This window comes from Ctenopharyngodon idella, chromosome 22, assembly GCF_019924925.1.
Source record: "Ctenopharyngodon idella isolate HZGC_01 chromosome 22, HZGC01, whole genome shotgun sequence".
NCBI classification, from domain to species: Eukaryota; Metazoa; Chordata; class Actinopteri; order Cypriniformes; family Xenocyprididae; genus Ctenopharyngodon; species Ctenopharyngodon idella.
In genome coordinates this window covers 13,985,665-14,010,000 of record NC_067241.1, presented here as the reverse complement: position 1 = coordinate 14,010,000, position 24,336 = coordinate 13,985,665, and the positions used below count along the sequence as shown (strand labels likewise).

The 24,336-nt window shown below is 34.5% G+C and overlaps 2 protein-coding genes across 4 annotated transcripts in view; both read right to left on the bottom strand.

Annotated features, from left to right (window-relative positions):
* gpsm2l (G protein signaling modulator 2, like) overlaps nucleotides 1-15,052 on the bottom strand; it is a 23,697-nt gene extending 8,645 nt beyond the window's left edge. The window contains exons 1-6 of one of the 3 annotated variants that reach the window (XM_051880608.1): nucleotides 14,848-15,052; nucleotides 3,316-3,537; nucleotides 3,094-3,229; nucleotides 1,370-1,509; nucleotides 1,060-1,183; nucleotides 622-737 (exon numbers count right to left, since the gene is read on the bottom strand). In XM_051880608.1, coding sequence (XP_051736568.1) covers nucleotides 622-737; nucleotides 1,060-1,183; nucleotides 1,370-1,509; nucleotides 3,094-3,229; nucleotides 3,316-3,536 — 737 coding nt within the window. In that variant the 5' untranslated portion in view covers nucleotide 3,537; nucleotides 14,848-15,052. Of the gene's footprint in view, nucleotides 1-621; nucleotides 738-1,059; nucleotides 1,184-1,369; nucleotides 1,510-3,093; nucleotides 3,230-3,315; nucleotides 3,538-10,753; nucleotides 11,006-14,847 lie in introns of those variants that run through there. The other 2 variants (XM_051880607.1, XM_051880606.1) reach the window with 2 other exon arrangements.
* A 152-nt stretch (nucleotides 15,053-15,204) lies between these two features.
* The window catches only part of ghrhrl (growth hormone releasing hormone receptor, like), a 46,340-nt gene continuing 37,208 nt past the window's right edge, over nucleotides 15,205-24,336 (bottom strand). The window contains exons 12-13 of the mRNA XM_051879621.1: nucleotides 20,631-20,672; nucleotides 15,205-19,278 (exon numbers count right to left, since the gene is read on the bottom strand). Of these exons, the coding sequence (XP_051735581.1) occupies nucleotides 19,177-19,278; nucleotides 20,631-20,672 (144 nt within the window). The 3' untranslated portion in view covers nucleotides 15,205-19,176. The remainder of the gene's footprint in view (nucleotides 19,279-20,630; nucleotides 20,673-24,336) is intronic.

Sequence of the window (24,336 nt, the reverse complement as noted above, 5' to 3'; positions counted from 1 at the left end):
GCAAAGTATGGAAGTACTTTTTTTGTGGGGTATTTATCATGGTAATTCCACAATTTTAGGCATGAAATGTTGAGCTAAATTAACAGATGCATGTTTTATAACACTTTTAAAGAATACATGAATGGTGTTCCCAGTAAAGATGAAATGACAGGTTAAAAAAAAAAAAAAAAAAAAAATTATATATATATATATATATATATATGCATGTATATTTACAGCAACTGTTCATGGATGCATGTTACTTTACACATCTGTGTGTCAAGTTTATTTAATTGTATATATGGTTTAATTTCCAAAGCATGTCTGATTCAAATCTGTTTGTTTGGTTTTATTAAAGAAAATGTACTGATTTATGAATAAAGTCCTTTGTATATATATATTCTGTATTAATTGTCCCTTATGTCTATTTTTGTGCTACTGTTTTTACAAATAGTGCATTAAAATGCTGAATGTTTGCACTATGGTTTCTTTGCAAACTACATTTTGTTTTTCTATGCCTTGCAAGGGAAAGAAATGACAATAAAAGTGACTTTAATATAATATATATAATAATGGAAATTAAAATAAGGCCCAAAATAAAATAAAATAAAATAAAATAAAATAAAATACTAGCAAACTGACTTGTAATGTTCAGCTGCAACTTCAAACTGCCCAAGGAATATGTATGCATTTCCCAGGTTGCAATATGCTCTTCGCTCTGCGGCTCGGTCTCCAAACTCCTTCGCAATAAGGAGACGCTGTAAAAAGAAGAAAGCATTATTAATATTTACATCATGAAACGTATTTTCTGCACTACAGATGTACAGACTACAATTTCTTTATTATTATTGTATATGTAGCAATATTTATTTTAAATATCATTACAACAAGTATACTGTTATATAAATATTATTATAATTAATTATTGTACACACAATAATACAAACTTTCTGTACACTAATCCATCATTTATAATAGTTTCTTCCCCATCATTTTTAGTTTGTGCATTTTAATAGAAACCACAAGTACAAGTAACATTAAAACTAACAGCTTCATTCAGAAGCTCTCAGTATGAAATACCTGCTCGTGGGCAAGAACTGCATCCTGGAAGTTTCCAAGCAAATAGTGCGAGTTGCCAAGGTTTCCGTAAGTCCTGCCCTGTGCCGCTCTGTCCCCCAATTCCTTCACAATGGCCAGATTCGCTCTTCAAACAGAGACGTACAGTAAGAGATACAGCAGGGGAGATAAAATAATAAAATGTTTAGCATGCTTTTGGAAAACATTACTGCTTTCAGAAATTAAATATTTTGTCTTTTGGCACATGTGTGTCGTCTACACACTAGTTTTGGGCATTCAAAGGAATGAAAACAACGAATGCTAGCTCGCTCACTCATAGTACTCAGTTGCTTTCTTTAGAGCGATGCGTGCCTCCTCGGGAAAGTCTCCAGGGTCCATACCGCTCCAACATATGTTCTTCCCTTTGGCGTGGTACACATTCCCATAATTATACAGCGCTCGAGCCTGCCCCACCTAACAAAACCACACACAGACACACATCCAGACAACACACACACAACCAGCACTGATTACACACCTAAAACAGATCGACAGCTTGCATTTAAACTATGTTTATGGTCTGCTAAAATAGATCAAGCCGTGTCTTTGGAGAACAGGACAAATGTGACTTCCCAAAAACATCTGAGGCAAACTTGGCCATTCAAGTGGAATTCAAAGGAATAAAAATACTCATCATTTACTCAACCTTAGACATTATATCACATTAATCTTAAACATTTTGGTTGATAACAATATATAATTAAGACACTTTGAAAAGTTTTTAAAAAACTGAAAAATGCTTATGACCTTTACGACAATTTCTAAAGTAATCCCATCACAATTTATTTAAAATATCATTTATTTATTGACATTTAAAAAAATACATAAAACTGTTTATATTAAATAAAATAAACAATTCATTGATTATATTTGATATATTATATATATATATATATATATATATATATATATATATATATATATATATTTGAACAGTTGGTTATTTCTATTTTAGCAATAAAAATAAATTATATTGTATGTATGTATGTTTTATATGTTTATTTATTATTTGCATCACTAAATAAATATTATTAGTAAATAAAAAAAACATTTTAACCTTTTATTGGAGTGGAAGATATAGGCATAATATGTCATAATAATATTGTATATTGTTAATAACATACTATATAAATAATAAATAAAATAAAAAAATATTTTTGTTGTTGCTTTGTTCGTATTCCTTGTATATTGTTAAAACAAATAATAAAATAAAAATAAAACTAATTAAAAAATAAAATAATTGTCAATATTATTGAAAGTTTTTTTGTTTGATAATGAAATATTATAAAAATAACAATATATACAGTCAGTTTTATTTTTCTTTTAACAAGAAGTAAATAAATACTTATCTGAATGGTAAGTTTTATGTTTATTTTGGCAATTAAATTAATACAATTTTATTTATTTATATTTGAATAGTCAGTTTTATATTATCAGTAAATAAATAATATTTTATTTATGTATTTATTTACTTGCTAACATCAATAAATAAATGTTTTCAGTCAATAAACACATTTAAACAGCTTTTTATTTTATCTGCTCACCATCATTTATAATTAAGCTTGTTTTTTATTGTTTTTTTTTTGTTTTTTTTGCTTTTTTGCTGAAGGTTTTCTTTGGTTCTGCAAGCATATTGTGACCAGGAGCTTCAATTTTCAAAAAAGGACAAGAAGTAACATAAAAACAGTCAATACTATTCAATATGTGATATTCCCAGTCTGATGACGCCTTATGATAGCTTCCATCGTGGCTGTCACATCTTACTCACACATACACATCGCACATATGCACACTGTGCCTTGACATGCCAGGTTTGACATCAGCACAGAACGGCACTGATTTGTGTAGATTCCTTAAAATATCTTATTTTGTGTGTTTCGACAGAAGAAACCAACCTCATACAGGTTACAAGACAGAAAGAAAATAAATGATGACAGAAACTTCATTTTGGCTTAAGCTATTGCATTAAAATGCCTTTAGTTCTGTTTAACACCTCACCTTATCATGGAGCATCCTGGAAATATCCAGATGTCTTTGGCAACAAACTGCTGCTTCATCATAGCGTCCCAAAACTTTCAACGTGTTTCCAAGGTTCCCACTGGCTTTAGCTTCTCCTAGCTGATCTCTGATAGTTCTAAAAGAGTCATAACAACAATTATTTTAGATAAGGATATAACCCTACCGGCTTTAAAACAGTGACATAACATTCCAGATCCAGACCTAGTGAGCGTCAGGTCATGCCGATGGTATTCTAGAGCCTTGTTGTAGTCATGCAGGTGGAAGTAGGCGTTTCCCAGCTGACTGTAGATGGCGCTCAAAATCTGCAGGTCTTCTGTGCCCACCTGGATGGCCGACTCAAAAAAGGAGACGCCCGCACGGTAATCTCCCACTTTACACAGACGCTCACCTTCCAGAGCTAGTTCCAGACACGAGGCCTCCATCCTGCAGGGGGCAGCAGAGAGATGAGCAAAGAGCATGATTAGGAAAAAATGGGTTTATGAGGAAGCAATCAGACGTAGGTTGTGGTCGAAATAGCATACTCCCCTACTATATAGTAGGCAAAAAACAGTATGTGAAAAGAGAAGTATGTCCGAATTTATAGTACTCATAGAAGTGTAGGCAAAAAGTACCCAGATGACTTCGGGCGGGATTTTGAATTGTGCATACTATGGACACTTTACTATCCCATGAAGCCTCAGGAGATGATTTGTGAATGGCAGTGAAGCAACACAAGCTGGTAGGTCACATGATAATGACAACATGGCGGATGTAGTACGTCCGGATTACATTCATAATACAGACATTCATACTATATAGAACATACTTTTGTAACGCTCGCAAAGTACGTACTTACTCAAAATAAGTTCCTACTCACGAGAGTATGTAATTTCAGACAGAGCCGTAGAGAGCTTTATTTATGAGATCAGAGACCAAAAAATGTCAAAAAATGAACAAAAAAATAGAAATAAAATAAATATTAGTGCTGTAAAATCGATTAATTGCGATTAAACGCATCTAACATAAAAGTTTGTAAATATATAATGTATGTGTGTGTGTATATATATATATATATATATATATTATATATATTTATATATATATATCATCTGTGGTAAAAGCATTCCACAGATATGGCAGAAAAATCTAGAAGGAATTATTACAACACCAACATCATTAGGTCTGTGTCTACACAAGTTCTTGAAAACGTCTTGTTGGCTGACATGCAATAAAACTATGAATGACTCCCATATGAAGAGTTGAAATGGTGTCATAGAATGACTAAGAATCAAGGAGCTTCCGAGAATCAAGGAGAACGCTGACCTGAATGCCTGTAAACTTTCTGAAGTATCACAATATAAACACACATGTTGTATTTGCACACAAGGACTTCTGTTTGTTCTTTCAGAGTGTGCGTTCATGTTATGTATAGACATTAGATGCCCATTTTTGTCTGAAAAAAAGTGCACTTTTGGTCCTCACCAAATGTGAAAACGCTGAGTGAAGAGACAAAATCAGTCAACCACAACATATCTGATGTTTAAAACACAGAAATATTTAGAGAAGGAATGAAAATAAGAAACTAGCTAGAAGCTACATAACATGTCTTGTCATGGGAAACAAAAAAAAACAAAAAACAAAAACAGAATGATTCATAGCTATTACAAAAGAAAAACTTACAACTTCCTTGCCACGTCATCAAAAACAACTGAAAACTGTTTAACTTTAAATACATACAATACCAATTAATAAGTATGGGGTCTGTAAGATTTTTTTAATGCTTCTGAAAGATATTCTTTGAAAGAAAAAAAATCTAAATTTAACTCATTTTAAGTCCCCCAATTGGTGAATTGTACACATTTTCAGTGGCCAAAAAACAAATGCGGGTCACTTTGCATACAGCTGATATTTTTTTCTTTTAAAGAGGAATATCTGAACAAATAATATTGAAACTAGAAATGTATCTCGTGTTTTTCTATCAACACAATTGCATAGAACATAGCTGTCTGTGTGCCATAAATATTGTTTTTCCAAAGTTTGCTTGCCTGTCACTCAAAAAGTATTAAAGATCTCAATATGATTTTAGATTCTGGTTCTTAAACTTTTCTTTTGAAATCTTCATTTTCAATGCCCTAGATGGTTCAGTCCCACAGATGTGGGGATCTCAATGCAGCTCCATGTTCAATATGCTGAATTTTACCCATTCAATGGTCAAAAACCAAATGTGTTTCACTTTGACACAGCTAATACTTATTGCATTTAAAGAGAAATGTCTGAAGAATAATGTTGAAACTAGAAATGTATCTCGCTTCCCTTTATCAAAACCATTACGTAGAACATCCCTATGTTGTACGCAGTTATTATGATAAAGGGAAACAAGAAATATTTCTAATTTCAGTATTATTTGTTCTTGACATTCCTCTTTAAACACAATAATTATCAGCTGTTTGAGAAGTTACCCACATTTGGTTCTTGACCATTGAAAATGGATAAAATTCAACAATTTTGAGCATGGAGTCACATTGAGATCCCCACATCTACGGGACTGAACTATATAGGGCATTGAAAATGAAGATTTCAAAAGAAAAGTTTATTAACAATTAGAATCTAGACGAATATTAAGTTATCTTTAATAGTTTCAGTGTTACATGCACATCAGCTGTATGCAAAGTGACCCACATTTGGTTTTTGGCCACTGAAAATGTGTACAATTTACTCATGAAGCCGCATTACGATCTCCATATCTCTGGGATTGAACCATCGAGGGCCTTTAAAATGAAGATACCAAAAGAAAAGTTTGATAAGAACCAGAATCTAAAAGGATATTAAGATATCTTTAATACTTCTTGAGTTACAGGCATGCAAACTTGAGGCAAAAAAACACAAGAAGTGCTTTTTGCCATTTTTGAATGGTCACCATTGGCAATATAACGTGACAAAAATTGCTAAAGTCAACAGATTTTGCTAATAGACCTACCAATTTCTGTGTAAAAATAAAATTATGATGCTGACACCTTTCTAAAATCATTTTTACCCCCCTCTAATTTGGCTCCAAATCTCAGGTGAAAATTGTCATTTTCACCCCACTCTACAAAACAGTAAATATACATTCATGACAATTAATATTTTGGCTTTGTTCTTCATTTATGCATTCCTTTCACCAGAAAAAACAAACAAACACATTTTTAGCTGGGAACCTCTGGTTGAGTTGGCAAGGAATGACCCCATAGCAACTTCCTAGCAATCACCTCCAACATCCTGACAACCCCTTAGAACATCTTAGCAACTAACACAGCAATGCCCTGGCAACCACATATGACAACTGTGTGCAGAAAAGCTCACCTTTTATCCTTTTTCTGTTTAGAAAATTCAGTGCATCGTCTAAACATCTCAATCTTTTTGATGACTTTGTCTCCTCCAGTGTGATAGACACGTTTAATTCTCCACAGGGTGCAGCACGAGACCCACGGCTTCAACCTTCTCAGACACATCACGAAACTGATTTACCTCTTCCAAAAGACACCAAATTCCAGAAAAAAAAACCCTCTGCAAGACCTTCCCTAACCCTCTACCCCTGTGAGAAGCCTCTGCATAACCAGAGGAGGCTTTAGCATCTGAAAAGTTTTGTTGTTGACATGCCTTGACAGGTTACGCTGGGTCTCGTACACAAAAACGCAGGGTCAGCGGTAAGCCTGCAGATAACAGATGCAACAGAGCAACATGCCCATGTCATCTACGGACACCCGATGGCAACGTCAATTCCAATTATGAGTGAGACGACACATGGAGATTATCACGCATAAAGGGGGAAACAGAGTAACTCTAATGTTCTTTGAACAGCTCCTAAACCTGTTATTCCAGTTGGGTGGGTTGACCTCAGTAAAAAAATGCTATGCAGCTACTGGATTTTTTTTTTTACTTACACTTACACACTTTATTGACATTTACGGTTCCATGAAAAACCTCTAAAATCCATGGAACCTTTACATTTACTTTCCATTCCACAAAAGGTTCTTTATAGTGGAAAAAGGTTCTTTAGATTTTTAATATATTCTTCACACCAAGAAAAAAGGGTTCTTTTAAGAACTGTTCATGGAAAGGTTCTTTGGGGAACCAAAAATGGTTATTCTACATTCTTAAAAAATAAGGGTTCTTTATTGGCATCTATAGTTCCATGAAGAACCTTTAACATCTATTCCACAAAAGGTTCATTTACAGTGGAAAAAAGGTTATTTAGACTTATAAAATGTTATACACCACCAAGAAAAAAAAAAATGGTTCTTTTAAGAACGGTTCAAAGAAAGGTTCTTTATGGAACCAAAAATGGTGTTTCTACACTCTTAAAAATAAAGGTTCTTTATTGACATTCTTTGGGGTTCTTTACGGTTCCATGAACCTTTAACAACCATGGAACCTTTCCATTCCACAAAGGTTCTTTATAGTGGAAAAGGGTTCTTTAGACTTGTAAAATGTTATTCACAGCAAGAAAAAAAAAAAAAGGTTCTTTTAAGAACTGTTCAATGAAAGGTTCTTTATGGAACCAACGTTCTACTACATTCTTAAATATAAAGGCTCTTTATTGACATTCTTTGTGGTTCTTTGGGGAACAAAAATCCCTCAAATTCTTCCATAGCATGGCTGCAAGAACACTGTTTTGGAACCTTTATTTCTAAAGCATAGTTACTTAGTTTTGCTTGCTAAGTCAAGCATTACTATTACTATTGCTCATACTCAAGATTAAGGATTAGAACAAACCTCTAACCCTAAGAATTAAGCTTTAACTAAGTCCTGCACCATTTGTGCAACAGAGATAAGAGTGATTTCCCAAATAATGTGGCTTGTTGAAGACAGTTCTATAACCTTTCTCAGTGTTCAGAATTTAGAAAACAGAATTTAGAAAAAGTCACTCTAGTCACTCTTTTGGCTTGAACCAGTGAGCAAACAACCAAGTCAGAAACTTTTGCACAGGCAAGTGCACAATTTTCTTTAAAATATGTAAACATATAGCCACTCTTGCCATTAATAATAAGAGTTGGCGTGAGAAAGCATGAAGGCTTTACAACGGTGTCAAGGAACAAAGCAACCCAAGAAAACCTTCCTAAATCAATTAATCTTCTGCTGAAGCAGAGTGAGATGTTGTCATGAAGAACGAATCGACTCCAGCCAGAAAAACAGTCAGGTAACCAAGGCCACGCTGGGAAAATCCATTAGACCAAGTTAAATCCCACGCTTTGCCCAGAGTGTCCTCAACGGAAGGCTGGCAGCGTTCACATGCTCTAATTTCTTTATCCTCAGCGAGGTGGGACGCGGGCCGAGCGGCTGACGTGATTTCTCCACTGACCGATGCAAATGACTAATTCGCACCATATATTACTTCTCATGGCACACCAGACATATGTTGCTCATTATTTCTGTTCATTTTAAAGCTCTGACATTAAAGGGACAGTTCACTCAAAAATGAAAATTCAGTCATTAATTATTCACCCTCATATTGTTCTGTGGAACTCAAAAAGAGAAAGTTTAGCACAATGTCTCTTTTCCATACAATCAAAATGAGATGAGTCACACTTTAGTTTAGGTCCAGTTCTCACTATTAACTATGACTTTTGCCTCAATAAACTTCTAATAGATTATTAATAGTTAGTAAGGTAGATGTTAAGTTTAGGTACTGGGTAGGATTAAGGGATATAGAATATGGTCATGCAGAATAAGGCATTAATATGTGCTTTATAAGTACTAATAAACAGCCAATATGCTAGTAATATGCTAATAAGCAACTAGTTAATAGTGAGAACTGGACCCTAAACTAGTGTTACCATGAGATGTTACAAGAAAAACAGATCATGACTAAACACAAAATGGCAGTTCAAATATGTAGAAAAATAAAAAAAAAAGCTTATTAGCAGCAGTGGGAAATATACTCATTGAATAACAACATTTTCACTACAAAATTGTAGAAAAGTTACCATATGGTTTAGAAGATTTGGAATAGCCTACATTAATACAATGGACTACAAGATAGAACGATGACTCTAAAGATAATTATATTTGCCTCCACACCAACAGACGATAGCGGTCTGTTTATTCTAAGCTCGCGCTGCGGTTTCAAAGTGTGTGCAACATGTTTTTGCTGTTCTTGTTGCATTTACACAGTTTTAACCAGCAGATGTCCTCAGCACGCTATGTTTCGAGAGAATAGCTAGTGTAATCGATCTAATCTAACAGTGAATTTAGCTGACGAAGTCAATATAGTGGAATAAAAACAACGCCTAGTCTTTTCACTGCAACTTCAAAGGAAGCAATGTTGTCGAAACTAGCGCTGGATACCTGAGATAATTTTATTAAATTTTATTCCGAGTGTACGTCCGATTGTTTACCATATATCCATTTTCTTTTAAGTATCCCTGAAAAGGGGGTTTGACTTTGACTTTTTCTGGACCTTGGCGATTAACTTCTCCGCAATGTCATCTGCCATTTTAAATGCGCGAACCCTTAAACTAGAATGGATTCTGATTGGCTGTCAGTGTTTTATCGTTCAACAGCTGGAAAAAATCATTCTGAAAGTGATCCCAACGATATTGTTTCTCTATATTGTTAACGTTATAGCTGTAGTGTGGACAGTGCTATTCTTTTATATTTAGAACGATATCTTTATCGTTATCTTCACAGTTATCGTTCTTGGTGTGAACGGGCCTTTATGCTGGTGCTTTTTGTCCTTTTTGGAGCTCAACAGCACCTGATATGCTTTTATTGTATGAAAATTAGCAACATTAAAATCCTGTTAAATCTCTTTTTTGTTCTACAAAAGAAAGGAAATCATATAGGTGTGGAATGATATGAAGGTGCAACAAAATTTGTGATGAAATGATAATAAAATGTCCATGTTTGGGGGAACCATCCCATCCAATCCCGACCACGGTTGCCAGATTTGTGAAACAAAACCAGCCCAACTGCTATTCAAAACTCACCCAATCATAGCCAAAACTAGCCCAATTGCGTCGTTTTAATCCGTGAACTGAAAAAAGCCAATTCCGTAGTAAAATCTCAGACTTGGCAACACTGATCCCAGCTTCAGGACCTTGTTGGAGCCATGATCTAGTGGTTTGCACATATACTCCAAAACATGCTAAGCCAAATTAGATCCCATTCCTGTCCTCACCAATTATTTCCTGTAAGTGTTTTAACCATGTGTGGAAAAACACTCCCTAAAGAAAAGAAATTAAAAACATAGGCCCTTGACTCATCTTTCAGCTTCAGTGTAAGACGGTCACACAGTATTTCAGGATGTACGACAGCAATACAAGAGACAAAACAGTGCCAACAAGTGATGACCCTCCATTTTAATTATTAAACACGGCTATTAAAAATGCACGCACAGGAGATCTCTCGGCCAACCTGAGCCCTTATTCACGCGCCTCTACCCGCAGCACTGTATTACATTTCAAACCACGTTTATCTGATGGAAAAACAAGTGCACGTCAATGGAAAGAAAGACAGGTTTTTTGGTATTTACAGCAAGATCTGTTGCATAAAACACTCCATAACCAGCAAAAACATGATGAGTTCATAGAGAATGGATGCACAGCAAAAAATGTCTGTAGTTAAAAGTTTTAACCTGTTGATTTGTGTACCGTATGGCAAGACAAGTCTTTTCTCCTACCTGGAACGGACATGAAACGCTTGATCCTCGTCTTTTGTGATCGCATCCATTTAGATTCATAGTAAAAGTCCACGTTTAAAACAAAAATGCAACAGCAAACACTAGAGAGATCTGGAAATAAATCTAATATCATGTCATCATAACCCTAAAACAAAGAACAAACGTAAAGATGCAGCGAAGACGTCCATGTTTTCACCATATCTGAACCACTGACCATCTGACAGGCGAGCGACACTAAAGAAAAGAGTCTGAGAAATATGATCCTCTCTCTCTCTCCCACACACACACACACACATTGAGGTGATGATTTCATTAAGAAAACAGTCATTGACTGATTAATCACAACACGCTGTACACTTCCACCCTACAAACTAATTCTGACTTAACATATCATGTTACATCTCATGTGGAAGGCTGAACATGAGGAAGTCTCTTGACTTCCCCATGAGCAACCATCTGATCATTAAAAGATACTTTTTTCCAGGATGGAAAGTTAATGTTGTTGTCTTACAGTGGCTGTTTGAATTAATAAACCAACATATGAGAAAAACAAAGGGTTTTCAATTTAAAATTAAGACTGAAACCATCACCATCAGTAATCTGGATGAATGATTTCATTTGAAAGGATGGTGACACATTAGGAATCACTTACTCACCCTCTTAAATATGTATTTCCATCAAAAGTTGCGATTTTAACTTGCGCACAAAATTGGAATATCTCACAAAACATTTGCGAATACAGCATTCTTTCCATCCAACGTGTTTAAGAGACCAAAATCGTCACTTCCTATAAAAATGGAAGTTGTTGCCATCGGGGAAGCCACTGTGGCTCTTTTTTTCCTACATCATAAATGACTCAGATTGCGTAGATGAAACGCAATAAACGCTGTCATGTTATGGAATAAAAAGACTGTCAAAAATAACATATGCCTAAATCAAACCCATACATGCGTAATTCTAAAAACTGTAAATATTCTGAGCGTAATCGTGACTTTATGAGGGTAAGATTCCAGAATCTATGATCAAAACAGATATAAATACGACATTTGCCATGTTTGTTTGAGTACGACTCCAAAATTTATGACTGGTTTAGTTTACACGCACTAGGGGTTGCACGACTACTGATTTCTGCTAGTCGATATCTTATCAAAACAATACTCGAGTTACTCGACTACTCGTGGTTCATGCTACTGTAAATGAAAAGACATGAAATAGTTCTTATCAATAAATGTTTATTAATTCATAGCCTAATGCAGCAATTATAAGTAAACTCTCAAAACATTATAATTATGACATTACATATTTTAATTTTCATGTAACAGATTAAAGCCAAATAAGCCCGCGATAACCCGGGTTGCGTCAACAGACGATGATCATGTATCGACGATAGCCAGAGATATTGTCAAAAGCATCAAATATTGGCAATATTAAGAGGATTTGGCATTTCCATTTAATGTAGGCATGTTACATTCTTCTAGTCTATTATTATTACTATTAGATTAGGCTACTTTTATTGTTAAATCAATATTAATAAATTTGCCCCACAATAATTTCATAGCGCATCAAACCTGTTTTTTGATATCAAACCTGTATGATGCGATTCGTTATGCAATATATTTGAAGATAAACATTTATGCAAACAAGGTTAGAGAGCTATGATGAAAGGAGATGATATTTTAGCAAATAAAAACTTGTTATCATATGACTTGAGCTCGATGTGCATGACCTTTAACGTCATTTTGGAGATTGTCATCTTTAAAACGTCTCCTTCTACATTCCACAGAAGCAGTGTTTAAAACTAAAACCAAACAAGATTTTTAATAGTTTAACTGAAATGAAGCTGAAATAAAATAACATATAAATATTAGATGAAAAACATAAACTTAAAATAACCTAAAATAGGAAATGTTGCCTTGCCAGCTAACTTTAAATAAGTACTAAAATTATTGAAATAAAAATAAATTAAACCTAAATAGAGATATTTAAAAAAAAAAAAAAAAAAAAAAACTAATACAATTGAAAATAGCACATAGAAAAATGACTAAAACTTTAACATTTTTTTAAAAAATGATTTTAAAATATTAATAAATACTCTAATAGTATAAAAATGACAATACACTCTAAAAAAATGCTGAGTTAAAAACAACCCAAGTTGGGTTGAAAATGGACAAACCCAGCGGTTGGGTTAAATGTTTGCCCAATGTGCTGGACAGTTTTATTTAACCCAACTATTGTTTAAAAATGACTATATGACTGGCTTAAAATGAACCCAAAATATGTTGGAAATTAAAAATCAGACACATAATTACTAAAGGCAACAATAATAATCAACAGGTGTACATTTATTAATAAGCAATTTAATGCTTATTGTTTAATTATTATTCATTAAACTTATTACATTTTCATTTATTAAACATATTAATACATGTTAACTTCCAACATACTTTGGGTTTATTTTAATCAATCAATACAGTAATTTTTAAACAATAGTTGAGTTGAATAAAACTACCCAGCAGGTTTAGTCAAACATTTAACCCAACCGCTGGGTTTGTCCATTTTCAACCCAACTTGGGTTGTTTTTAACCCAGCATTTTTTAGAGTGTAAAATAACACTGCACAGAAGAAAGTCCTGGGTTCGTAAAAACAAGAGGGTGAGACAACATCTTCATTTGTGAATTGAACAAAAATCATACAGGCAGTGGGAAAATGCGTCAGAAATCATATTTGTTTGTACTTCAGGAATTCCTTGTATTGAGCAGAAAACTGAAGCATTGTTCACTTTCAAAAATACATCAACTGACAATCTGGATACTCCGGAAAGGGCTGTGACCTTCATCTCAAGTAAAAAAAGTTGACTTGATTACGGCCAAACATGGTGGTTTTGTGGCTCCTTTCCTCAAGACCCGAGCCAGTTGGTCCAGCAAACCAACTGCAAATGTACTCAAGCGTGCAATAAAGACACACTGCATGAATTTTCCTTTTTGTTTGACATTTCTACTTTCTTGCCAGTGTAATTTCACTGAACAAGCATGCCAGGAATATCCAACCACTCACACATTGTTCTGCACCATCATTTCAGTTCATGCATTATTTACGCCAACAGTTCCAGAAACATTGCACCACTTATTCAACTACCCTGCACTGGTGACAGCAGCTTTGTGAGCACTAATAGTCCAGATTAGTCAGTCTCTACAATAGAATAAAACACAAAGTACAGCCTGTGCACTGTAAACAGCTGTGATTCATTAAAAGATTCAGACACAAGAGCGGCTGTGTCCATTCTGTCAGCCGAGCCTGTTCCAGGTGTTTCTCATAAAATCCCACGGGAGGGAACTTTGGGGAACTACTTACAATGAGTGTCACGGTCATATTTCACCCCTAAATTAAAAGAAAATATTATATTTTGCATGAAGAAAATTATGCCTATTATTGTGTATTTGTTGACATATTTTTAGCAACAGCCATAATTCTCATTTTACTGAAAACCAGTGCATTTCTCATTACTGTTAATGAGTCTAACTAATGAAAACAATTAATTAAAATATCTTTTAAATTTGATTTATGTTAATACATTTTTATATAAACATTTTTTAAATTAATTACGTAATAACATTATATAAGCCTACATGAATATAAACAGTACAATTTAAATAATATATCGTTTTTCTGGGATTATGGCAATGATATTTTGTTGTTTTTGTCCAATTTAGGAAAATGTGCCTAATAATGTCACAAAACAGCCCTTTTGTTTTCACGTTTTTACAATTTTACATTTTCCCCCAATTTTATTTTCAATATACCGTATTAGTAGATGAATGAACACTATGTTTTGACAGAATATACTCAGTATTATGCCAAGGTTAGTCAGCATACTGACGTGCCTTTAGATAAACTGTAAAGATAATTTTGACTTGTAGGAAGTCGTTTTTGTACGAAACTGTCATTGAAGCAGCAATAAATATATAAAAAAACGTTTCTCAAGAAAGACAAGACAAGGAAGTACTTAATATGCAACACATATACAGATTAGTTCAGTGGAGAAGCTGTTCCACAAGTAAAATAAACCCAAAAGAGAAAAGAAATCAAACTCATACCTCAGACACTTTCAGATCTGTACTTTAAAGTGTGTAATCGCGCTACATGTCCTGTGGTGGAAAAGTTTCTCGCTTTTTCAAGAAGCATCGATAAAGTTTCGTTCTTACTCCGCCATGTTTTCTCAAGATACTTTTCTTTCCTAACTTTTTTTCGGAAAAAAAGGAAAGCGTCTTTTGCTTTGGCACACCAATCATTACACAGGAGTTTGTAAACGCCACGCCTCGCCATCATAATGCTTGTGTGCTGAAGTAATGCTCGCGAATGAATCATTTTGAATGATTCGGTCGAACCGATTCGCAAATCGATTCGCAAATCGGGCAAATGTGAATCTATGAAGAAGGAACAATATTGTGAAATTACGCTATTACTAATAATTGGCGTCGTTATTTAATATTATTATTAACAAGCTAATGCTGAGCCGATTCTTTTTAAATGTTTTGGTCGAACCGATTCACAAAGCGTTTAACTGTAACAGGTGAGATTGTTTTAATTTAAAACTGTAATGAAGGACGGGGGAATGTTGATAAAAATATTGAGGAAAATAATACAAGTACTAGTTAAAATAATTAATGGATATCATTAATATTGTTAATTAACAACGTATTAGTCTGTTTAAATAAAAGAAAGCACATGTCAGGCAAGCTATAGGCTATAAACTAATTTTAAAAAACGCGGTGAATCAGTTCACTGAACTGACCGTCTGAAAGAATCAATTCACTAAAATTAATTGGACTTCCTAGTGCTAGGAAGTCCAGTTCTGATTTAGTTCTGTCGGCTACTCAATTTAGTTATAACTGTATGTAAAAAAAAAAGAAAAAAAAAGAAAAAAGACTTGATTACATAAAAAAAAAAAAACACTCCTAAGGCCTTTAAAAAATAAACGTCTTTAAAATAACTACGGTGAGTAAATAGTAGTGTGATATAGCCTATTGACCAGCAGAGGTCACTGTTTATTACTGACGGACAACACTAGCTGTCATTTAAAGATTTCTGAAGGCCATGAAGACATTTATGTATGTTTTTCCTGTTTTAATAAAAGGTAATTACATGTCAGACATTAAAGCAAAAGATTAAGAGCACTTGAGCTCAAAAATAGGTACATGTACACATTGTGCCAGCTTGTTTACGCATATAACATAAGCACATATATGACGACATCAGCTTAACTGCACTATTTAACACACACACACACACACACACACACACACACACACACACACACAAAATCCATTACACAGGTATGCCTAATACATAATAAAATTGAATAATATTTCCATCTCTGTAATGCACTCTGATGATTTGATGGATTAATACACTTAAGGCCACTCAAAAACGTGGAAACAAAATAATGTATAACAGAAGGAAAATACATACATTATAAATATAGCATTTATACAAAAGACTTTTACAATAATTTTAATAGCTGTTTATAGGCAATAGAGTATAACTGCACATTTGGTGAGAAGAGAAGAGACCAGACAAGACGAGATGAGAAAAAACGAGCAGAGATGAGACGAGAGGAGACAAGCAGTGAAGAGATGAGACATAAAGAGAAAAGATGCAAACAGAAGTAAAGACACAAGCAGAGACGAGCAGAGATGAGACAAGAGAAAAGACGAGAACAGAAGAGATGAGCAGAGAAGAGATGAGACAAGAACAGACAAGACGAGAACAGAAGTAAAGACACAAGCAGAGACTAGAAGAGACGAGAAGAAACGAGCACAGATGAGACGAGAGGAGACAAGCAGAGAAGAGATGCGACAAGAACAGAAAAAACAAGAACAGAAGACAAGCAGAGACTAGAAGAGAGGAGCAGAGATGAGACAAGAGAAAAAAAAAGAGAACAGAAGAGATGAGCAGAGAAGAGATGAGAACAGACAAGTAGAGACAAGACGAGAAGAGAAGACATGAGAAGAGAAGAAAAATAAGATAAGAGAGAAGAGCCAAGAAGTAGAGAGAAGAGAAGCGAAAAGAGACGAGAGGAGAAGAGACAAGAAAAGACTAGATGAAAAGAGACGAGATGAGAAGGGACAAGATGAGATGAGACTAGAAGAGATGAAATGAGAAGAGACGAGACGAGAAGAGACAAGACGAGATAAGGAGACGAGAAGAGAAATGACGAGAAGATACTAGAAGAGACGAGAAGAGACTAAAAGAGACAAGACAAAAGATGAGAAGAGAAGAGACTAGAAGAGACGAGGAGGGAAGAGACAAGACGAGAAGAGAAAAGACACGATGAGACTAGAAGAGACGAGAAGAGACAAAATGAGACTAGAAGAGACAAAACGAGACTAGAAGAGACAAGACGAGAAAATATGAGACGAGAAGAGACTAGAAGAGACAAGACAAGAAGTGAAAAGACGAGAAGAGACTAGAAGAGACAAGAAGAGACTAAAAGAGACAAGAGAAAAGATGTGACGAGAAGAGGCTAGAAGAGACAAGACAAGAAGAGAAAAGACGAGATAAGAAGAAACTAGGAGATGAGAAGAGACAAGATGAGACTAGAAGAGACAAGACGAGAAAAGATGAGATGAGACTAGAAGAGACAAGACGAGAAAAGACAAGATGAGACTAGAAGAGACAAGACGAGAAAAGATGAGACAAGAAAAGACTAGAAGAGACGAGAAGTGAAGTGAAAAGATGAGAAGAGACTAGAAGAGACAAGATGAGAAAAGACGAGACGAGAAGAGACTAGAAGAGACCAAACGAGAAGATGAGATGAGAAGAGACGAGATGAAACAAGACTAGAAGAGACAAGAAGAGACAAGATGAGACGAGAAAAGACGAGAAGAGACAAGATGAGATGAGACTAGATGAGACGAGAAAAGACTTGAAGAGACAAGACGAGAAGAGAAAAGACAAGATGAAAAGAGATAAGATGAGAAGAGAAAAGACGAGACGAGAAGGCTACATATAAAGCAACACAACAGAAGTCTTTGGAAGTAACGTTGACAAACAAAAACACTCCACAGTTCAGCACATCTGACATGTTCAGAGAAGGTGAATTACTTGAGTATGGAGGAACAGTGTAGAGCAGATGCTATAATCACTGTTTTTTGTTTGTTCTGATATGTTGAGAAATATAAGACAGCTCTCAATACCAGCGGCTCCATATCTGCAAATGTCTTCTATTCTGCAGTGACACTGACAATAAACTGAGTAAAACAATTTCTGCTCTCAGTAGCTGCGACATTTCAGTAATTCGTTGATTTTTGAGTGACCTAGAAACAATCAAACAGCAGAATGCAAAAAAGTGTCTGTATAGACACGTACAGTATCAGTCTTCGCTACAAAGATGCTTTTGAACATTTACACTGTTATTGCAGAAAAAAAAAGATACAGTTTCTTGAACATATGTTGCATAAATTGCAGGGCATGTTGTCACACTATATGGGGTAAGTTGTCACAATGGGAAGGAAATTGGAATGAAAAACAAAACAACCCATTAAATAAAAATGAAAAAGGTAACATACAAAAATATCAAACCACTGTTTTGGCCAACAGAAATTGTAGTTTAATAAAAACATGTGACGTGACCGGGGTTACCACATATCTCACTCAGAAACCCATGAATCTATCAATCTTTACAAGTGTTAAATACATAAAGAAATGTTAAATACATACATATATACATACACAGTTGTGGCCAAAAGTGATGTCCAGAGGGGATATTTGTTTTGAATTACCCTACAAGTTCAATTAAACCATCAAAATATGAGGAAAATATTTTAAATATGAGGTAAGCATCTGACAAAAAAATTGGCAAAAAAAAAAAAAAAAATTACAGCTACAGGTTTTATTTTACTATGTAAAGAAAATGCATAGAAAAACAAAAAGCTCACAGGAAAAAACACACATTGACTTTTCAGCATGTTTCATTGCGTTGTCACAAACAACACAATTGACCCAAACACAACAATGCAATATGCTTATAACATCTTTATCACATTTTTAATAATATTTCTATAAAGAGTGAAAATGTCAATTATCTTAGGCCAGACAACACTTTTGGCCACTGCAATTTGACAACAGTTTTGCAATGATAAATTCCAGTAGTCACATTTTTTGAACATATGTATTTCTCTAATTAATTGTTTTGAGTGTATAATTCACAGATATCCTGCAGCCCAAATGTACAGTATTTGAACACTTAAGCCACTATTAAAACTGCAGAATACTTTTGGTGTCACTGTTGCAGGTTAATGGGGATGATCTCACTTTAAGTCATTTGTTGTCATATAAACCAAGCAATACAAATTGCATACAGAAAAACAGTGTTTCATTCAGATGTAAGTGTTTTATGGAGGCACTGATGAGTTTTAGTGACTCTAGAAAGGAGTGTCCATCTGACTTCCTTTAGCTCCAACAGGGACAACAACATAACTCCCATCTTGATATCGAATCCATCGTGAGCGTATTTCATTCTGAACCTGACAGACAAACACATATATGATATACAATCACAAAAGCCCAGGAGAGACTCAAAACCTAACCTAAACCTAACTTAGATTATAAACATTTTTATATTATCAAGTTTAAACTATAGGCTAACCTAAGAAAGCTTGTTTCCGCCACAGAATAAAAAATAAAAAGGTAATTGAGACTTTTTCTCTCGCAATTGCGAGTTATAAAGTCAGAATTGTGTGATATAAACTGACAATTCTGAGAAAAAGTCAAGTCTTTTTTCCCCCTCAGAACTGGACTTTATAACTCACAATTGTGAGTTTATATCTCGCAATTCTGACTTTATAACTCGCAATTGCAACTTTATATCTCACAATTTTGACTATTTCTTGCAATTACGACTTCATATCTCACAATTCTGACTTTATAACTCGCAATTCTATTTCTCGCAATTGCAACTTTAAATCTCACAATTCTGACTTTATAACTCACAATTCTGGCTTTATAACTTGCAATTCCGACTTTTTAACTCGCAGTTCCGACTTTATAACACGCAATTCTGGCTTTATAACTCGCAATTCCGACTTTTTAACTCGCAATTCCGACTTTATAACTCGCAATTCCAACTTTATAACACGCAATTCTGACATTATAACACGCAATTCTGACATTATAACACGCAATTCTGGCATTATAACTCGCTATTCCGACTTTATAACTCGCAATTCCGACTTTATAACTCACAATTCTGACTTTATATCTCACAATTCTGGCTTTATAACTCGCAATTCTGACTTTATATCTCGCAGTTGCAAGTTTATATCTCGCAATATCTTTTAAATTGTTTTATTCTGTGGCGGAAACAAGCTTCCATAATAACCACTAACCACTATACGGTGTAGACTAAAATAACATAAACAGTGACTCATTTGTCTAATAGATCAGTTCATATAGTGGTTTTGTTAGAAATGAGTTTCATTAAATGGAAGATGCTCACCTTTACCGTAAGCACTGGTTGAAATGCAATGCATTATTATTCATCCTTAATTGCTTATTGGCCTTTGAGCAGTCCTCTTGTAATTCCCCAATCTGCTTCTTAATCAAATCAATAAAGACTGGCAAACAAGGGTTTTCTTGGGCCAGATTTTGAGTACAAATGTTGTTAAGTCCTCTGAGGATGCTGATTATCTCCATTCAAACACAGACTTGCAGAATCAACTGTCAACAAGGCAATTTGACCAGATGTCTGTCTGACTTACAAGCATTTTACAGTTTGCAAATGCATTTATAGAATCTAGCTTTCAGCACATTACTTTGAATTTTGGTGCATTTTTTTATTTTTACTGTGTGTGAGGGCTGGCAAACAATAATCACTCACCTCCTGGTTCAGGAAACAGTACAGAACTGCCACAATAAGACCCTAAAGAAAATCAATGAAAAGGAGAAAATCAGTGTCTGGAAATTGCAGTTTGTGCTCCTCAGATCAAATATCTAATATTATAAGTCCATCTCTCTTCCTCTCCCTTTTATCTCAGATTGAGTGCTTTGAGATACAAATTATATGCTTTTAACACAATTTCTGCAGGATTTTTGCAGGCCCATACTTATGCATAACCATGGATGTATCTGTGTGTTTTGAGCCAGCCGGATCAAATCCTGATCCATCAGGAGTGTCCATGAGATTAAAATGCAAGACGGTCCAGTGCTAGAGTATTCAACATGCAAGGAATTGACTTGCAATGTGTGCGTAAGAGAGTCAATCCAGATAATGCCATACTAATGACATCCAACAGCTGACAAGTTTACAAGTGTGACTCTGAATATAAACATGATAGAAATCGCTCATGAATTTGCATGCTGTTGATTGTTCTGTAGAATCCAAAAGGGTAAATTCAGAAGAATGTACATACTCTTTTTCCATAGAATGACTATTCATAGAAACCTCACTGGAAGTCCCTCCTTAAACTGGCTCTTTTCAGTGAATCAAAAACATACAACTGTGTAGCATGATTCATCAATGAATGACTCCTCTAAACCAGTTCTTGTGTATTGCGAATCAAGAATAGATGTATTGTCCCAGCCCTACCACCCAGTGCTAACAGTATAGTCCGATTCATGAACAATGACTCTTTTCAAATGGTTCTCTTTAGTGAATCAAAAACACAGCGCAAACGGTGTTTGATTCACGAACAAATGGCTCTCTTAAACTGGTTGTTTTTTAGTGAATCAAAGACATAACATAACACAACTATGAAGTCTGATTCATGAAAGAATGATTCTTTTAAACCAGTTCTTTGAAATGAATCAAAAACATACAGTGCAAACAATGTTTTATGTGATTCACAAACAAATGACTCTTATGAGTCTAACCTTGTAATGAATTATTCAAAAAGACTCACAAATTTTATATACAATTTTATAGCAGTTTTTACAGTCTATAAATCTAGAATAATTTTACAGATTAATATAATCAGAATAAATTTAATTTAAAGAAGTTGGCAGCTTTTGGTTGAGTTGATTCCTTAAATCAAACTGCATATTTTTGCTTCTGTTTTTTTAATTAATATTTTTTGTAATGTATCAAGTACCAAGGTTTTTTTTATTTATATGTATACTTACAGCATTAGCTGAGAGAAAATTTCTTTCATATAGAAGTAGGGATGCACCGATACGAAAATTTGGCCGATACCGATAACCGATAATTCTTTATATTTAAAAGCCGATAACCAATATATTGGCAGATAAATCTAAATCCAATTTTTTTTTATAATTTTTTAAAGCCTGATTACAATGACAAAAGTCTCACCATTAAAAGCCATATCCCAAGCACACAATTATAATGTTCTCATAATTTTATTTAGCCTATATGACAGACTTGCAGACGCTGCACATGTTGTACTTAACTGTATTTTTTCCTTTATGAAGTGATTTTCAATCATATTTCTAGCAATTCAAAACCATCATGGTGAACAGTGCGCATCTGAAGTGTCTCAGCTGAAGGAAATAATCCATTATTTATCAGCTTTAATATATCAGCCAAATTTTCTTATCAGGCCGATAACGATAACATTAAAAATTAGCATATATCGGGCAATACCGATATGGTGGCCGATATATCGTGCATCCCTAGTATGTATCAATAACCAGCTCTACCAAACACCATTGGGTCATGTTGTTTGAAGAAAAATGACATTATTTTTGAATAGAAAAGTGAAGCGTGTACTGTACTACATTTGTGTTCCAAAGAAAAACAACAGCATACAGGTTTGGGATGACTTGCATGTGAGTAAATAATGACAGAATTTTGTAATTTCAGATCAGTGAGGAACCTAAATGCTGCTGTAAAAATGTTTTTGATTGCCATGCAAAAATGTCTGTGCTTCCTAAAAGAAATGCTAGGATCTGAACATGGCCCAAGTGACAGCCTTAAAGGTGGCTAAATCAAAATACTGCTCTTATATATATATATATATATATATATATGTATAGTTTCTAACAGAGAACCCTAAAATAGACGTCTTGAGATATCAAACCTGTCACTGAAACAGCCGTAGGCTCTGTAAACAGCAATCTGAAAACCGCCTGCACGATTCAATCATTTTCACATTCAGGTGAGCCGACATGTCTGACTAGTCAAGACAAAGAACACAGTCTTGCTTCAATGTTAGCCTTCAAAGAAAGTAATTAGCACTAAAAAGCGCACATCACGGATATCATATTATGACTTAAATAAACTTTTACAATTAGGTAACAGCCTTCCTGTTATGTTTCTCAAACTCCTGCATAGAATTAATCTTCAAAATTAGTTACCGGCCCTTCAGGAAACTCAATTAGCGGTCGGCTAACTAAGTGATGTCTCTAAAACCCCAATGTCCATCTTCTGTCTCAACAGATCAAAGGTGAGATGAGGTCTGTCTGAGGTTGTTTTGATCAAAAACTGTACCGAGGGAAGTGTGCCTAAAGACTGGAATACACCACATGACTTCTGAACAGATTTTAAAACTTACGACTTGTAAATGGTGGGCATCATACACTAAATATCTGAGGATCGCACACTAGATCTAAAGATAGGGTAGGCTATATTTATTCTGTGGAAGTCTCAGGACCAAACAGTGTTTGTCCAATCATTGCATTCAGTCCAAATGCAATGATAGGATGTCCTACCTGCCTTTCAACCTGCCTGCTTGTTTGTTTGTTTTTGATTCAATAAAGAATCAGATTTAAAAGAAAAATTTGTTTGTGAATCAGACTATGTTTGTTGTGTTGTCTGTTTTTGATTCACTTTTGATTAATCGGACAACACTGGTTGCACTGCATGTTTTTGATTCACTAAAAAGAACCGTTTTAAAGGAGTCATTTGTTCATGAATCAAAGTATACTGTTTGTGCTGCCTGTTTTTGTTTCAATAAAAATAAGTGGTTTAAAAGAATCATTTGTTTCTGAATCAGACATTACGGTTGCACTGCATATTTTTGATTCAATAAAAATAACTGGTTTAAAAGAATCATTTGTTAATGAATCAGATTCTGTTTGTGATGTCTGTTTTTGATTCACTAAAAAGAACCGATTTACAAGAGCCAATTGTTGGTTAATCAGACTACAGTGGTTGCGCTGCAATTCTGACTTTATCCCCCGGTTTCACAGACAAGGATTAAGCTAGTCCTAGACTAAAATGCATGTTTGAGCTGTTGTAACTGAAAGCATCTTGAACTGACATATCTTAAAATATGTCAGTGGCATTGTTTTGTCTCAAGATGCACACCAGTAATGTCTTTTTCTAGTGAAAGTTTATAAAAGCTACTTAAATATCCTAATTGAACTAAGGCCTAATCCTGGCTTAGGCTAAGCCCCGTCTGTGAAACCGGGCCTACATCTCACAATTCTGACTTTATATCTCACAATTCTGACTTTATGGCCCGGTTTCACAGACAGGGTTTAGCCAAAGCCAAGATTAGGCCTTAGTTAAATTAGGTAGCTTTTATAAACGTTCACTAGAAAAAAAAAAAACATTTCTGGTGTGCATCTTGAGACAAAACAATAGCACTAACATATTTTAATATGTGTATATAACACAATAAGTTACT